We start from the raw sequence: 15,953 nt of genomic DNA on the forward strand, positions 1-15,953 counted from the left end.
TTAAACATTAAACTATGTTGTCACTGGCGTTGCCCCTAGCAACTGACGGCCGTCATCTTGGCAGCCTAGCAATCAAAAACCGCTGAATGAATCACGTTTCTTGTATGACGACTCCCTTTAATTTGTAACTTTATTTTATTTTTAGTATTTGTTGTTGTTGCGGTCACTGTAATACATAATCTGTGAAAATTTCAAGTGCCTAGCTATTACGGCTCGAGAGATAGAGCTGTGTGACAGACGGACAGACAGACAGACAGACATACAGCGGAGTCTCAGTAATAGGGTTCCGTTGGCACCCTTTGGGTACGAAACCCTAAAAATATGTTCCACATAGAGTTCATTTTGCAATGCACTGCTAAGGTTAACTGGAAGAGATCCTTTATAGAACAAGTTCGCCTCTTTACGTCTCTGTTTCTCAATTTAATTGTTATTTTCTATGTTTTTTATATACAACTAGTGGTTTTGAACATGAAGCTACCGTGAGACTCACTCATATTAATGATATTAGACGTTCGGATGGCCAAGTCGTTAGAGAACCTGACTACGAAGCTTGAGGTCCCGGGTTCGATTCCCGGCGCTAGCAGGTATTTGTATGAATAAATACGAATGTTTGTTCTCGGGTCTTGGATGTTTAATATGTATTTAAGTATGTATTTATCTATATATACCTAGTGCCATCCACGAAGATGCGTGATTTTGACAAAATTAGACATTAAAATGACATTGTAATAAGAGCCACGGCACGCGTCATCGCAAATGACTCTACCTATAAGTCTGTGCCTCCTGTGATTAGTGATGTAAGTCGACTTGTACCCTATTGTGTGTTTTTATTTAGAAATAATCAGAAAAAAATAACGATTTTTTGGGTCTATCTCACGTACGTTTAGGTGCTATAGTTTCGGAGATAATTTTGTGAAAAGTGATACAACTAGCAGAAAAAAATCGTGCATATTGATATATATCAAGTTGTAACCCCTTTATATAATTGCTCTAAAGGTTATTTTCGTCCTTTGTGGTATAAGTGAAATTGAACTTATTTTCACATTTTATTTTTCGGTATTTTTTTTCGGAAATATTGATATATCTACAGTTATACCACTTTTGACCAACTTTTCTAAAATCAGACCAGGGTATCAACTCAACATGTACTATACTACCAAAGCGAGACAAATTTGTTTTTTTTTTTCGTGATAAGTGATACATCCCGGTTTGAATCACTTTTCACAAACACATTTTGTGTAAAGGTATACAAATTAAATTATATCTAAAAGTCAAACTATTCCCTAAAATATTTATGCAATAACAGTTGTGTTAAGTGATACAAGTGCGAGCATAAAGTGTGGTGGGTGTGCGTGGGGGTGAGGTGACCCGGGATCTGGGGTGCGCCGGACCTGCTCGCCTCAGTGTGGCTGCAAACTGATATAAGTTACTTTACTTTTTGTAAATGCAAACTAATATAAGTTAGGTAAATTTTATTTGTAACGGGGTACAAGGTCAAAAAATAAATTTTTCAGGTTTTTTTGTTTTACTTTACTTTAAGCAACATTGAGCTGGGAACATATTATTACGCTGAGTGTAAGTGAGTGAGTGAGTGAGTGTGTTTTACAAGTTTATGTATATCATATCAGTTTACACCAAGAGATAGGTTTACTCCAGGGGTGCACCATGGTATAACTGAACTTGTATCATCTATCACATATTATTTACTCATATTAGACATTTTAATGGGTACAACTTACAGGTTTTTCGCGATTTTCTTCGAACTAACAATATTTACCGAAAAACACTAAATGCAAGTTTATAGAACATATTTTTATGTATAAAAAAAAGTGCTTCGGTAAATGCTAGCCCCCTTGGCTCACAAACCAGAATTTTTTAAATCTTATTTTCGCTCTCCTGTAAAATAATGTTGATTTTGCACTTGTATCACTTATCACAGGAGGCACTGAAGTATGTTTATCCGTTACCTAGTATCCATAGTACAAGCATTGCTTAGTTTGGGACTAGGCCGACTAGGTCAATTGGTGTCAAGTGTCCCATGATATTTATTTATTATTATTTATTGTCTATTCCCGGAGAACTCACGTCTTAAATCGAGTTTAGCTCGACATGTTTCGGGCTAATTCGTAGCACTTCTTAGGAGCACGCGACTCGGCGGCTGCTGCAACACGCGCACTGCGCGCCACCGCTCTGCTCGCGCGACTCGATTCAAGACGTCAGTTATCCGGGACAATATCTTTTAAATCAACTAGTGGTTACCCGCGACTTTGCACGCGTAGGTAAATCATAAGATCCGGAAATTGAATTGAAATTCCGGGATTTTACTAAATTCCCGTGTAATTCCCAAAAATTACCCCGTGGTCTTTATTGACGTTGCATTATAAACAACCTTGCCAAATTTAATGTCTCTACATCAAGCAGATGTGATTTCGAAGTTTTATCCCGATCCCGTGGGAATAACGGGTTAAAAAGTAGCCTATGTGTATTCCTGGTGTCCAGCTATCTACATACAAAATTTCACCCAAATCCGGTTAGCCGTTTTAGCGTGAAGGAGTAACAAACAAACACACACACACACACACTCACTCACTCACTCACTCACCAACCTTCGCATTTATAATACATATTAGTAGGATGAGTTGTACAATACAGTATTTTGGAGACATGGCAGCACATACCTGATATTTATACTCTCTTAATAATTATACCGTAGTCTTAGGTTGATTTAATATCAAATACGTAGAATACGGTATTTGACTATTTTTTATATGTATTATAAATTAAAACTTTACAATGCCTGTTATCGAATAGAAAAACAAACTTTAGGCTACCTTTAAAAATAACAAAGTTATAAAGGTTTGAAATCCAAGATTAGACAGAGAAAGACATACTGGCATGTGACGTCACACGCCAGTAGCGTCATACTTGCTGCATAGAGAAAAGCGTTTGAGAAAGAGACAGGTATATAGATTTTTCAAAAAAAACACTATTAATTCAATTTTCAACTGATTTATGTTTTCTCTTCGCTAAACACTTTCTGTATACCTATATTTTCATAATAATATTTATTTGCAATTTCAGGAGTAGTCAAATACCGTATTGTCAGACTATTCCAGAAATATTGTATGGGGAGTTGGGGACTAAGAACGTGTTAACTATAAATACCTAAATACTTTCTTTGTGTGTACTTAGATATTAAGGGGCTGTTTCTCCCATAAATTTAATATTACTTAGACGAACAGACCTTGCTTGACAGCGTGACTAAAAGTGAGATGGGCCTGCCTGTGTAAATTTGTAAATGTCTGTGTGAGTTTTAGAGTTGCCCTCACTGCTAAATATGAGTTGTCGATAACCATAAGTACCGTATCCCCGGTATCCCCGTATATCCGGTATCGTCATTATAGGTAAGGTACACAGTTAAATAAATCTTAAGGGCTGTTGCAGTAAAGTAGGTACTAGAAACTTCATAAACATTTCTAAATAAAAAAAAAATGCCAGCAAATATCTTTCACTCCCGCTCATGTCACTCGTCGTTAACTTTACACGAGACAGTTAGGTACCTATATGCGTATGTCGAGGGTGTAAATAGTAAGCTGTGAATTAAACACACTTACTACACACCACAGATTTCTTGTGCGACTTCTAGCCTATATGGTGGCCACACTAATACATACCTACCTACTCTGTGAAAGTTTCAAGTATATCTACCTATTTGCGGTTACAAAGATGCGACAAACACACAGACAGACAGAGGAGGCTTAGTAATAGGGTCTCGTATGGCACCAATTGGGTACGGAACCCTAAAAACAAAACACTGTTGTTTTTTTTTTGTAAACAAATAGTTTCAATGTTATTTTACTTTTATTTTCTCAAATCTTTGAATAGGAGAAAAGTAGCTACAAATTTCAGTACAAAACTTACTTTAGTCCTGTCTCTAATTCCTAATATCTTATTTCAGGTGTGGTGTACAATTGCATTAATAGCAATGGAAGCTCGAGCTTCTGAATTATGCTCAAAAGCGTTCATAAAGCTAGAGGCGCTTGATGTAAGATTTTACACAAATTAAAATTAAATAAATGTTGACAGTTATATTTTTATGATTGAAAATAATTCATATTAATATCGTGTTTACAGCCCGAAAGTTTTGAAAACTTGGCAATCGAAATATTTACTAGAAGCAAACCAAAAGACGCAAAAGGAAATAAAATTGACTGTCCCAATTGTCATGTTGGCATGCCTGAATGGTAAGTTCCTATGAAGTGCATATGCAAGATTGATTGTATAAACGTAATATGATGTTATATATTTACCCACAAATGTTTCAAAAACATTGTGTCTGATACACTATCACAAGGGCGGGGCGGTACTGTAATTACGAATATCGACTCTAAAGCCTGAAGCCTAGAGTCAGACTCATTCGTAGTTCCTTATTTACTGCCCTGAAGACACAATGTACTATGTATTTCATGCGTTTTCTATTGTTTTATGTTTGAGTGTCGTGTGTGTATGTGTACGCTAAAACATCTGTAAGATTTTCGATGAATTTGGTTTTCTCTCATTCCTACCTCCCTACCCCCTAACCCTCATATTCCCAAGGCATCGGTATATATATATATATACACACACATACAATAGAAGTGAATACTCGGAATTTCAATTCAAAAAAAGATAAAAGTCTATTATTCAATAAAATGGCTCTCGTTGTCAGGTGCGCGACGTGTCCGAGCTGCGACACGCTTTTCCCCGGATGCGTGGTGTCAGCGCGCGCGCTGGCGGCGCCGCATGCGGCGTGGGCGTGCAGCACGTGCGGCGCGCGCGCGTTGCAGCACGAGCTAGTGTTGCGTCACTCGTGCCCCATGTGCCATGCACAGCTCGCCTAAAGCCCCACAGATAGCGTCTGACCTAAACCGTAACATAAACTTTATCCTAGGGCTATTTGTAGTCTATATTTTTACACTAGCGTTCTTTTTGGATTTTGTAAATTGTGTCTATGTTCATAGAAGCTAGATTAGATAGAGAATCATAGAACCTGATTATAGATTGATAGCTAACAGTGGCGTAGCATAGTGGGTGCGGGGGGAGGGGGCGGCAAAATGCCATAATAAATAATACTGATTAATATCTAGTTAATATTTCACAATTTTTTTGCACCTACGATTCGCACTGTTTAGAATGTTTACCTACTGTGACGAAATTGGGGAATCCCCTTTTTATAATTGAATGGTACAATAATGTGTTGACATTTTGTATAGGTAGGTACTATAGTTTTTTAAAACCCAAACAAGAGGGCGGCAAATTTTTCTTCGGCCCCGGGCGGCTGATATCCACGCTACGCCGCTGATAGTTAGAAAAGTAAGTAACTATTGTCTAAGTATTTGATGTGGAACAACGTAGCCACAAAAAATCAGCATGCGCGGATGGCAAAACCATTCTACAATGCCGATTACTCCCGGACGCTACACGAAAGCCCAGGCAAGGCACAAACCCAGTTTCGGCAGATTTTCAATTTAATGCCGAAACTAAAGCTGAAACGGTATGTTCAGTCAGATACCTACTACCAACAAAGATCCAAAACTGTTTATCATCCACCATTCCAATATAATATTATTTAACAGTAGCTGATCAGTTATCACCTTAGAGATAATACATAATATGCAATTGCAGTATCTTCATATAAGTCATAAGGCTCACTTAGGGCCAGGGTCCTCACCCGACAGGGCCCCTAAAATTTAATAATATGGTGATTGTATTAAAGAAACTGTTTCCGTCCAATATAATTGCATTAATTTAGTGGGTATTTAAACCATGTAAATAAATTACAGTTCAGAGTTCATATGTTTTAGACAAAAATGCCCAAAAATAAATTAAGTAAATATCACAATTGTTCTAAATCTCTTTATTTATGGTTTTCAAGAAATGTGTTGGACAATCTGTTACCGAAAATCATATTAGTGTGACTAGATATCATTAAACTAGTTGGAATGAAAATCTAGAGATAGTATTTGTTTTGTAAATACCGTTTTATTATATCTGTGACAAATAAACACATTTTGTACTAAACACAATTTTTTTTAATTCATGTTTTGAAACATCTAGGTACCTAAGAGGTAAAAAATTAAAACCAAAAGCAAATTTCAACCCTTTTAGTGGTAGGTAACTCATACTGAGAATAGCCTACCTAAATTAAATATATATAATATATTACCCTATTTGACAAGGTATAAGAACACCCCTTAAGGCTAAAATTCTTAACAGCCCCCTAACCATTTCAGAAAACACTTTAGTTTGATCTGGTAATAAAAGCAACAGTTTTTTTTTGAACATAAAGATATAATAAACAAAAGTGTATTAGGGTATTTTCAGTACCTCTTAAGACCTAGTTTACTATTGGGCAAAGTTGCTATTTGGAATATCCATTTTGGAGAATTGTAATGTATTATCAATTATTTGAAATAACTCTGGTGGTTGGGGGATCCTTCCAGTTTCTAACTTGGACCATAATGGTATGTTATCTAAAGATATTTCAAATGCCCCCGAGGAAACCAATTGGCCTTCCAGCATGTTAGCTAGGAAAAACATCATCATGCAAGCATAGAGCTTGTTCTCCAGGCACCAGCTCCACCAAGCTGGCTGCGGCTTGTTTAGCCACGCAAATATGTTTACCCCACTCAATATACACATGATCACCAGCATCTTCCCAAAACCCTGAAACAAAAAATATTGTTTATGGCTATTCCATGGAACTACATATGAAATTATCTGGGATAAAAGTAATTGTATCTCCTCAAGTGTTCTTGTATCGCTATACCAAATTTCACCATGATCAGTTGAGAGCTTTTAGCAGGAAGTGTAACAGACAAAACATACTGACTTTTGTATTTACAATATTAGTATAATAAATAACAACATATCATTGATTTCTTCAACATAGGGAAAATTAAATGCTCAGTTTTATTTAGTCATGTTTGGTAGAAAATACTAACATGTGTTAGGTCAAATGTTTTACTAAAACTGAACTTAATCCCCTTCAACCAACCATAGAAAATTTCTCACATTTCAATATTTTTGTAGATAATAACAAATAATTAATTTCATATTTAATTTAAAAAACTTGAATGCATGTTGCATTGTATTCATATTTTGTCTTATTCAAATACCACCTATTTTTATCTTTGTAAGATAAGGAAGAAAGTTATTTAGTTTTATTCAAGATAGACGAGTTCACACATTATTGACTTGGTGTCATAGATAACGAAAATTGATAACAACTAAAGTGCTTTAAATTATGGCAGTTTTCTTTAACAGCCATCAAAAGAATGTTTTATAACTTCATGCACTTTGCACATGGATAATAAATGTAAAATTAATGTAATCACAAATTAGCATCATAAATCTATTAAATATAGCTTACAATCATCCTGGAGAGGTACATGTTCATGCCAGGGGGATCATAATTGGCTCCAACAACAGATATATCCGGATACTTTTGAGATATTATTCCGGCATAGTCTTCAAATACTTTTCTATACCCACATGAGTAACTGGAAAAGAAATGTCACGATTTAGGTAAATAGGTTAATTAAATAAGCAACACAAATTTAATAACAATTGAAAAATTTTAACTACAATTTTTTACCAGTAATAAATGTTCATGATATGCCCGACTCCTTGACCAATTTTTGAAATGCTTTCTACATCATTTTCGCTTGCTTGAACATAGTTATCAGCCAATAATATAGCACACGTAAATATTGCAACCAGACTTATAGATACACGAGAGTGATTAAACAAATACATATTTAATTCGATATCAGAAACAAATACTAGATTTTTGTAGTTTCTCTAATACTTCAAAATCACAAGTTCATCAGACACCACACAAATTAATCGTCATTCCAGTGACATGTAGTGCAAAGAGTAAGTAAAGTAATGTATATGTAGTGAGTCACTACTAGTGACTGACATGACAGATAGCGTAGCGCCGCGCCGTAGGGCAGCAGAGGGCCTACTCCGAAATTCGAAAATTGAAGTTCGTATCGTATCGTCTCTCTTACTCTCGTATTGATCAGTATAAGCGTCAGAGGGACGGAATGACACAAACTTCGATTTTCGAATTTCGGAGTAGCCCCGCATGCATTACATTTTCTGCGCAGTGTTGCTAATCTACTTAAGGCTTGCTATTCAATTTCAATCATGCATATCAGTCGAACGCAGTTTGAAACAAGGAAAGTAAATAGACTATCCGATCCTTAACAACAGAACAACTAGTGCAGCGGAGGTCACTCCAATTTAACACAGTATATCAAGTCCTTATAGACACTGAAAATATAAAAAGGACTTCACTGCCTGGGTAATATGTCTTTTGTTTTTCTATAGGGAAGAATTAACAAAAAAAAAAATATGACGGAATGACATAACTTAAATGTATGACGGTGTATGTCGAAGACTACAGTGTGATGTATGACGTGTCATGTAACTGACAAGTATCAAGTATAGTGTCTTCTCTCTCTGTCTCCCTATACTATACTCAGCTATACTGTAGTCTTTGGTGTTTACAGGTGTATAGTGGTGTGTAGTCAAAGCTGTCAAAGTCAAAACTTCTAAACAAATTTATGCCAATACGTGACTAGACTAAGTAAATTTTGCTGAATAATAAAGTGAAACTGTGTAAAATGTCGCACAATCACTGTCACAACGGTTGCCATGATCACGACCATTCAAGTTCTGAAGAATTGGGTATACAGTATAACCTTTACGAAAAAATTGATAAAGATAATTTACAGTGTTTAAATGAAACCGTTGAGGGATCGGGTAGGACAGTATTTAAGCCATGGGACAAACGCCTCGACCGAGTACATGTTAGTATAAATTAATCATCCAGATTTTTATATATTGTATCTCAAAATCTCAACTCAACAATGCTTATCAAAAAGGAAGGTGCAATCTTTTTATATTTGTCTAAAAATGAAGATTTTGTGCTTTAATTAATAATAATTGTTAAAATGACGCCAAATGTGACTGTTTTATTTACCTGAATGAGTTACAACATAGTCCTTGTTAACTTGATTTACATTAGAAACCTTTCTGTTTAAATCTAGCAAAGTAAATTTTAATTTTACATGCTTTCATATTAGTAAATTAATAATTTCATTAAAAAATTACATGGGTAAAAACTAAGTATGTACTTATTAGAATTTCTATTTTTCCATTTTGGGTTACCTTAACCTCTCTTTGTTTAAATCCCAGCCTGCATGTCAGTACTATTATATATTCTGTGCCTGCACCTCTTGAGTTTTTCGAAATTCATGTGCGAAAATATGTTTGAAATTTACCACAAGCTTTATGGTAAAGGAAAACATTGTGAGGAAACCTGCACACACCTGTATAATGTACTGTAAATGTTTACAAATTATAGATGTTTATTTATAATCTTAAGAATAATTTTATTATCTCTGATTTTAGTTTGTTGAAAGTGATGCAGATGAAGAACTATTATTTAATATCCCATTTACTGGAAATATCAAGCTTAAGGGCATCAAAGTTTCATCAGAAGATTCAGCAGCACATCCAGCTAAATTGCGTTTGTTAGTATGGATTGTTTTTATATACCATTTTTTTAACCCTTTGGCACCTACCTATATGGCACGATTTTCAATTGTTGTACAGTCGAGTTCATAAACTTAAGAGCAAAATTTTGATCAAAAATATCTGAGCACAAATCTATTGTTAATGGAGTAGAAGCATCTTCAGATATTTTTGATCAAATATTTACTCACAAGCTTATGAACTTGACTGTTACCGACTGTGGCATTCCAAACAATTAAAAATCTTTGTTTTATTGTTATATGGACTGTGTAAAGGAAGGTGTAAAGCTATAAACTTTTTTTTAAATTACTCTGTGGACTCTTTGGGACCATGTGACTTCCTTTCCGCTTTAGGAGTACTTTTGTATCACCCCATATTTTGAGAAGTAATTGAGATTTAATTAAATTCAATTACTTACTTTTGATGATATATTTTACTGTTACAGGTTCAAAAATAAACCTAACATGACATTTGATGATGTAGCGATGGAACCTGACCAAGTCTTTGAGCTTCATACCGACAGCCAGGGTGTGTTGGAGTATGCTCCCAAGTAAGTTGTAGATACTAGACTAGTATAAAGCTGGAAAAGGTACAGACTACTCAACATCCTATATAGATTCCAAAAATAAAGTTACCAAAGATGGCCGAATGTCACTGTCACAAGTGTCATTGTCATTGTAATGTTCCAGATGTAACCAATCCATGCACATCAATAAAAAATAGTCAATAATATTTTTCATCACACTTGCTCGTAAACAGTGTCGTAACATGCAGGCTACCTTGGTTGCAACCTCCCAAATAAAACCCTCGACCTTTATGTGCTTCTCATGAAACCCGTGGTCGGTAAATGAGTCATTTCCCGCACTAATTTTGTTGTCATGAAGCCCAAGGTCAGTAAATGAGTGTGATACTGAATGGTGTGCTGCAGCGCCTGCAGGAGCGCGGCGCGCGCACGTCGGGCGCATGGTCAGGCTGGGGAAGGGCGGCGCGGAGGCTGGCGCTGCCAAGAGCGTAGGAAGCGGTATCGGCAATTTTTGAAAAAATATTAGTTTTTCTTTTACAAATATACAATTTTACTCGCAAATGTGATGAAAAACATTGTATGTCGCACGGGCGGTACTAGAATTACGAACATCGACTCATTAAAGCCCTCAGTCTTCGACTTCGGGCTTCTAATAGACTCGTTCGTAATTCCTTGTTTACCGCCCTTAAGACACAATGTACTATTGTTATTATTTAAGTGTAAAGGTAAAGATTATTCCAAGTTTTTGATGTTTTCTATAACCTACGCATATCGTATTGTGATCAATGTGTGTTGCACATGAATACCTTGGTTTTGAACTATTCATGTGCCAATCAATTGAGGCATTTTTACGAGTTTGACTGACAAACATACAAACTATTTTTTTACACTGCAACTAAGGAGTTACAAACTATTTATCTATATAAATAAAAATGAATCTTAAAATGTGTTGCTAAGCGCAAAACTCGGGAACGGCTGGACCGATTTCACTAATTCCTTTTTTGTTGTGTTAAATAAAATTCAAATTCAAAAAATTAAAAATTGTTTGTTATTGTCAAGAGTAGGTTTTTATGGAAGAAAATTTAGAAAAAATACACGGGGGCGAAGCCCAAATAACCAATCATAATTAGATTGCTTAGTAGCAACATCTCTTGTCTGGGTGAGCAGTTAGTTCCGAAAGAGTGTGACGTCTCTCGATGAGAGCGAAACATAGATGTCGCTAGTGCTGCTGCTTAAGTAGCGTTGTAGAAAAAAAAACATCCTGAGATATGTGTGCATAGGAGAAATTTGTGTCTGTACTCCTGTCCAGTGGTAGTGTAGGGGTATGGCACGCAGCACGGAATGCTGAGGACCTGTAGGGCTACTAAGAAATTCGTATCGTACCGTCCCTCTCGCTCTCGTATGAAATAATATTAGCGTCAGCGGGACGGTACGATACGAACTTCGTTTTTCGAGTTTCATAGTAGCCCTACTGGGTTTGATTCCCAGCACTGGTCTCTTTTTGGTTTTTCTGTGCATCTTTATCTCAGTTTGTATTTTCGAAGTAACAAATTTAGTTGAAATAAAAAAAATACAAAAAGACTCCAAATAATCAATCATAATATAGTTTTTTTTATTAACTTTTCTTATATATTTTTTTATCATTTGTGATAATCACTCGTCAATAATAATAAATAATATCTAGTAAGTACTTTTATTATTCACTACATTAATTAGCATGACCAAGTCCTCCTTTATAGGTAGTGCCACCAGAGTTGAGGTCATGCACACAAGAACATGTTGTGTAATGACAGCAGGTTTTTGACATTTACTCATTCATTTCATTCATTCTTATTTTGTGCAATCAGTTATTTTTGTAGCCATGTGGGTAAACATTCACTTCAACTTTTATGGCACTACCTATAATAAATATTTGATTTGAAGACATGGGTAAGGTTTACTCATACCTAACCTAATGGCTATTATTTTATTCTTTTCAGAATTGTAACATTTTCATCAGTAACTCACTTGACTATGCACTTTCCAAGCAATTTTGGTGCAGACAACACAAAAATTTATTATATTGGCCTGAAAGGAGAATGGACACCGGCGCACAATCACGGCGTCACTATATGTTCATATGAAGCGAGACCCAATCTTGATGATCATAAGTTGAAACATTTGGATTCTGTATCGAAGCAAATAGAATAAATTGCATTTTTGCCTCAAAGTACAAGTGTCATTATAACAACAGAGATGTAGAAAAATTTAATGTTAACTGGAAAATAAAATATTTTTTATGTTTATTATTCTTTTAATATAATAATATCTCTTATTATACATAACTTTTAATTGCCAAATCACAATATAATATTTACAAAAAAAAATAGGTAAGTAAGTATTCGTTTATTTATTACACAATTGAATTGACTCATGCATCAGTATGTCAGCTACAATAGGCATACAGATATTTAAGGGAATGGGGTTATCAATTATGAGAACTGTCTTAGATATTAAGGAAATATTTGACAAATTCATTCAGGTGCCTTTAATAGACCATTCTAGTGGGCACGACTCACCTGGCACTCCCGTCTATTTACTTGCGCCTATGACAATCTAAAGTTTGAATTCAACTAGGGTATAATAGACCGCAGTATTTATACTTTTACTAGCCCTTATCTAATCGAGCTAGCTGTAAATGGTTTGATTGTGTAACATGGTCATAATTAGAGAGCGGATTTGGAGTAGCGATTACAAGTTTAATTGGATATGACTAGTGCGATCGGTTAGATAGATAGATAGATAGATAGATTTATTTATTAGATATCATGTTATTTATTGGTCTTACAGTTATCTTATTAATTACTTACCGCATTGAAATCTTATATATATTTAAATTCAATAAATGTTATTCTTGCAACAAACTATATACAAAGAAAAATATTTTATTGTAATTAAAAGAGTTTTATACAGCTCAAACATAATAGATCCTATTTATTACGCACCTTTTTTTTACAGTTGATATGAAAAATAAATACTTACTTGTACTAGTCTTATCCATATTAAACTTGTAATCGCTATTTCAAATCCGCTCTCTAGTTATAATATAACAGTGCCAAGCCCTAATTAAAAAATAACACTTATGCATCATATATGGACTGATAAGACAGTCTTATTTCTGATTGTTCAGTGTCATCATCATCTCATATAGGTAATAGTTATTGACATTTTAACTCATTCCAGATAAATCCTAGTAAGTTTGATTAAAAAAAGTACCAATTGGCTGCAATAAGAAGAAAAGCGGGTTACTTATGCTGGCAATAAGAACTATAGTAAAATTAAATTAATATGCTAAATGAGGCAGTGATACTCTTTCGTTTGATTGTTACTTAGAATAATATGTAATTACTAGAGGTACTTAAATATTCGTCAATGCATGTACCACCAAGAATTTTAATTCCCAATTCAAGTGGGTATTTCCCTAGTGTACTATTTTTATCACACGATTGGGGGCCCATGAGACTAAGCTAAAAGTTAGAATTCTACAAGTGCGGATCTAATTCTGCAAGAAACTTGGATTTTTTTTATTTTAGCTAACGATAGAAAAAAATACAACTAGCATGCAAATATTAAGTACAGAGTTTGGCTCTTGTTTTGTTGTGTAAGAATACACAACACCTGGGTATAATAATAGTTACGTAGAAAGTGGCGCCCTCATTTAATTTTATACTATTTTATGTAGGGTTCTAAATCTGTGGTCAATTTCATAGCAACATGCTCGTATCAAATATATGTTTTTCGTTGCATGGAATAATATATAGTTATGTATATCAACTACAAAAAATTGTAGTAGACTTCGGTAGATACGTTTGCCTATGCATACCTAACGTAGATACTTAGCTACCTTACAGTCGTGGATTTTCAAAACTTATAATATTCTTCAAGTCAGGGTTATGCCAAGGCTAAGGCCGCAGACAATTTCAACCACCGTATTTAGTAATATTAAATTTAGGCTGAATCAGAAGAGACCTCTCGAGTTCTAATCCATTAATTATTTTAACACGCTGGTAACGGTGATTAAAGCATTCCTCGGCCTTACCCACCTCCAATCTTATTGATTGTTATTATGCTTGTAGAGTTTGAACTTGTAGCTTCGAGGGCCTAGGGTGCGTTCACGGGCGGCGGCGGCCGCGGGCGAGCCGATTCCTTCTGTTGTACCGGTACCCGTTCTGCCGGCCTCTTGGTGGGTACTGCGATGACCGACTCACTGCGCTAGGTACATAGCGGATGTCAGGCCTCTGATACCCGGTTTGACTCGAGGTGGGCCACTGTTTTCTGCATACGGTACACCTAAAAATATATATATTTATTAATTCAACGCATTGACAAAGGAGTATCATGTATGTGTTAGTAGCCCCTTGTTTGGATTAAGTTATCAGGACCCGGGTTTTAACACTAGGTAAGTAGGCATACCTAGGTATACCTACATAACCAGGGCAAAACCTATTTTTTTTAAAAGACTGTAGCTATTGGCAACTCCAACAATAAGGTAAGACCTTGGTACGACACTATGACGACTCTGTTAGGCCATCGTTAGACTTCATTTCCCTTCTCTATGCACCCTTGTGAGCGCAGTAGGTACACGTTTTTCAAGTGAGCTTCTTTATTTAAAACCCCACCCAACACGCCTAAACGAGCCTCTTATTATAATTGAATACAGTGCCTGCTTAACAGTAGGTAGCACATTAGTGCTGCGACCACTGAGGCCCCTAAAAATTGAGCATTAAGACTTCTCTGTTTATACTTGCCTGCTGACAGTGGATAATTGGTCTTGATCTTTTTTAATCGTCTGCTGTCTTGGTTTTGAGAACATCTCGTTGTCGTCGATTATGGACATCCAGAATGATACTCCCATCGCAAAGTAGTTGCAGCGGCCTAAGCCATTACACTCGATGGCCGGTCTAGTACGGAACTCCTTAAGACATGATCCAGGGGATATTAAACTTTGACCTGCTGCGTCCGTGCCCGCTGTGTGCTGCAAGTTAAGTGCTCAATTGAATACCAATTACAGTTATGATTTACAAATATAGGTAGTATGAAAATTTTGCTGCAAAATAAGAAGCTATTACTGTTTAGGTGGGTAAAAGTGAAAAGTTTTGCGCGATAGCTAATAGTTAGGGTAGGTAGGTTACCTCACCCAGCCCAACGTTGGTGTACTTTTTAGTCTGCTAAATGAATGAGAATATAAATCGAACCTAGAAAAAAAAATATTTTTTCCTTTGTGGAGGCATTTCAAACTTCCACTGAACGTAGGTACCTATACATAGTTAAGATGTTTAGTTTTAGTTTTTTTTTTAACGAAGGAACCCATACAATCCAATATTTAATATTTGGGGGGCGGACTGAAAATCAGCGCTGCGCAATGCAGGCTTACGCTTGCACTCGCAGCAAATGCTGGGAACTACGGCCCAAGCCCTCTCATTCTGAGAGGAGGCATGTGCCCAGCAGTGGGACGTATATAGGCTGGGATGATGGATGACGATTTTAGTTTATTTTAAAAAAATGTCTTTCTGTCAATTTTCTTGCGGCGCATTCTTCTTGGCATTGGCAATGATTGTCTTTCCGAAAGCGTTGGTGGTTTAAAAAAGTGACTTGTAAAAGAGCCCTTTGCGGCCTACTAGCAGAATAAACGTTTTGAATTTTGGGGCCTCTAGCCTCATAATAAGGGGGCCCCTATGCTAGGAGTAGATACAATAACGTCCAGGAACAGAATAGTAGGAATTTACAACTGCAATTAATTTTGACGAGTGTTTAGTCAAAAGCTTCAGTCGAAAAGTAACTCGTATGTTACATATTTTTTACCACT

The 15,953-nt window shown here is 35.8% G+C and overlaps 4 protein-coding genes across 4 annotated transcripts in view; 2 read left to right on the forward strand and 2 right to left on the reverse strand.

Moving 5' to 3' along the window:
- Oseg4 (intraflagellar transport protein Oseg4) overlaps positions 1-5,768 on the forward strand; it is a 29,725-nt gene extending 23,957 nt beyond the window's left edge. The window contains exons 20-22 of the mRNA XM_074085629.1: positions 3,959-4,045; positions 4,135-4,244; positions 4,709-5,768. Coding sequence (XP_073941730.1) covers positions 3,959-4,045; positions 4,135-4,244; positions 4,709-4,880 — 369 coding nt within the window. The 3' untranslated portion in view covers positions 4,881-5,768. The remainder of the gene's footprint in view (positions 1-3,958; positions 4,046-4,134; positions 4,245-4,708) is intronic.
- A 113-nt stretch (positions 5,769-5,881) lies between these two features.
- Positions 5,882-7,956, reverse strand: SelT (selenoprotein T). The gene is made up of 3 exons (XM_074085635.1): positions 7,637-7,956; positions 7,412-7,541; positions 5,882-6,705 (listed from the first exon to the last, which is right to left on the reverse strand). Exons 1-3 carry the CDS (start codon positions 7,795-7,797, stop codon positions 6,385-6,387), a joined length of 612 nt encoding a protein of 203 aa, XP_073941736.1. The 5' UTR covers positions 7,798-7,956; the 3' UTR covers positions 5,882-6,384.
- A 538-nt stretch (positions 7,957-8,494) lies between these two features.
- On the forward strand, positions 8,495-12,393 carry LOC141426612 (PITH domain-containing protein GA19395). Its single transcript, XM_074085639.1, has 4 exons — positions 8,495-8,858; positions 9,463-9,584; positions 10,031-10,135; positions 12,088-12,393. Exons 1-4 carry the CDS (start codon positions 8,673-8,675, stop codon positions 12,296-12,298), a joined length of 624 nt encoding a protein of 207 aa, XP_073941740.1. The 5' UTR covers positions 8,495-8,672; the 3' UTR covers positions 12,299-12,393.
- Positions 12,394-13,579: 1,186 nt separating this feature from the next.
- The window catches only part of vkg (Collagen alpha-1(IV) chain viking), a 51,527-nt gene continuing 49,153 nt past the window's right edge, over positions 13,580-15,953 (reverse strand). The window contains exons 14-15 of the mRNA XM_074085637.1: positions 14,896-15,122; positions 13,580-14,437 (exon numbers count right to left, since the gene is read on the reverse strand). Of these exons, the coding sequence (XP_073941738.1) occupies positions 14,260-14,437; positions 14,896-15,122 (405 nt within the window). The 3' untranslated portion in view covers positions 13,580-14,259. The remainder of the gene's footprint in view (positions 14,438-14,895; positions 15,123-15,953) is intronic.

This window comes from Choristoneura fumiferana, chromosome 3, assembly GCF_025370935.1.
Source record: "Choristoneura fumiferana chromosome 3, NRCan_CFum_1, whole genome shotgun sequence".
Lineage (NCBI taxonomy): Eukaryota > Metazoa > Arthropoda > Insecta > Lepidoptera > Tortricidae > Choristoneura > Choristoneura fumiferana.

Excerpts from the sequence above, each read along its gene's own strand:
- LOC141426612 (XM_074085639.1), top strand. The coding sequence starts at position 8,673 with ATGTCGCACAATCACTGTCACAACGGTTGCCATGATCACGACCATTCA. Across the intron at positions 8,859-9,462 it reads AACGCCTCGACCGAGTACAT|TTTGTTGAAAGTGATGCAGA; the intron begins GTTAGTATAAAT and ends CTCTGATTTTAG. Across the intron at positions 9,585-10,030 it reads CATCCAGCTAAATTGCGTTT|GTTCAAAAATAAACCTAACA; the intron begins GTTAGTATGGAT and ends TTACTGTTACAG.
- SelT (XM_074085635.1), bottom strand. The coding sequence starts at position 7,797 with ATGTATTTGTTTAATCACTCTCGTGTATCTATAAGTCTGGTTGCAATA. Across the intron at positions 7,542-7,636 it reads ATCATGAACATTTATTACTG|TTACTCATGTGGGTATAGAA; the intron begins GTAAAAAATTGT and ends TTTCTTTTCCAG. Across the intron at positions 6,706-7,411 it reads TGTACCTCTCCAGGATGATT|GGTTTTGGGAAGATGCTGGT; the intron begins GTAAGCTATATT and ends TTTTTGTTTCAG.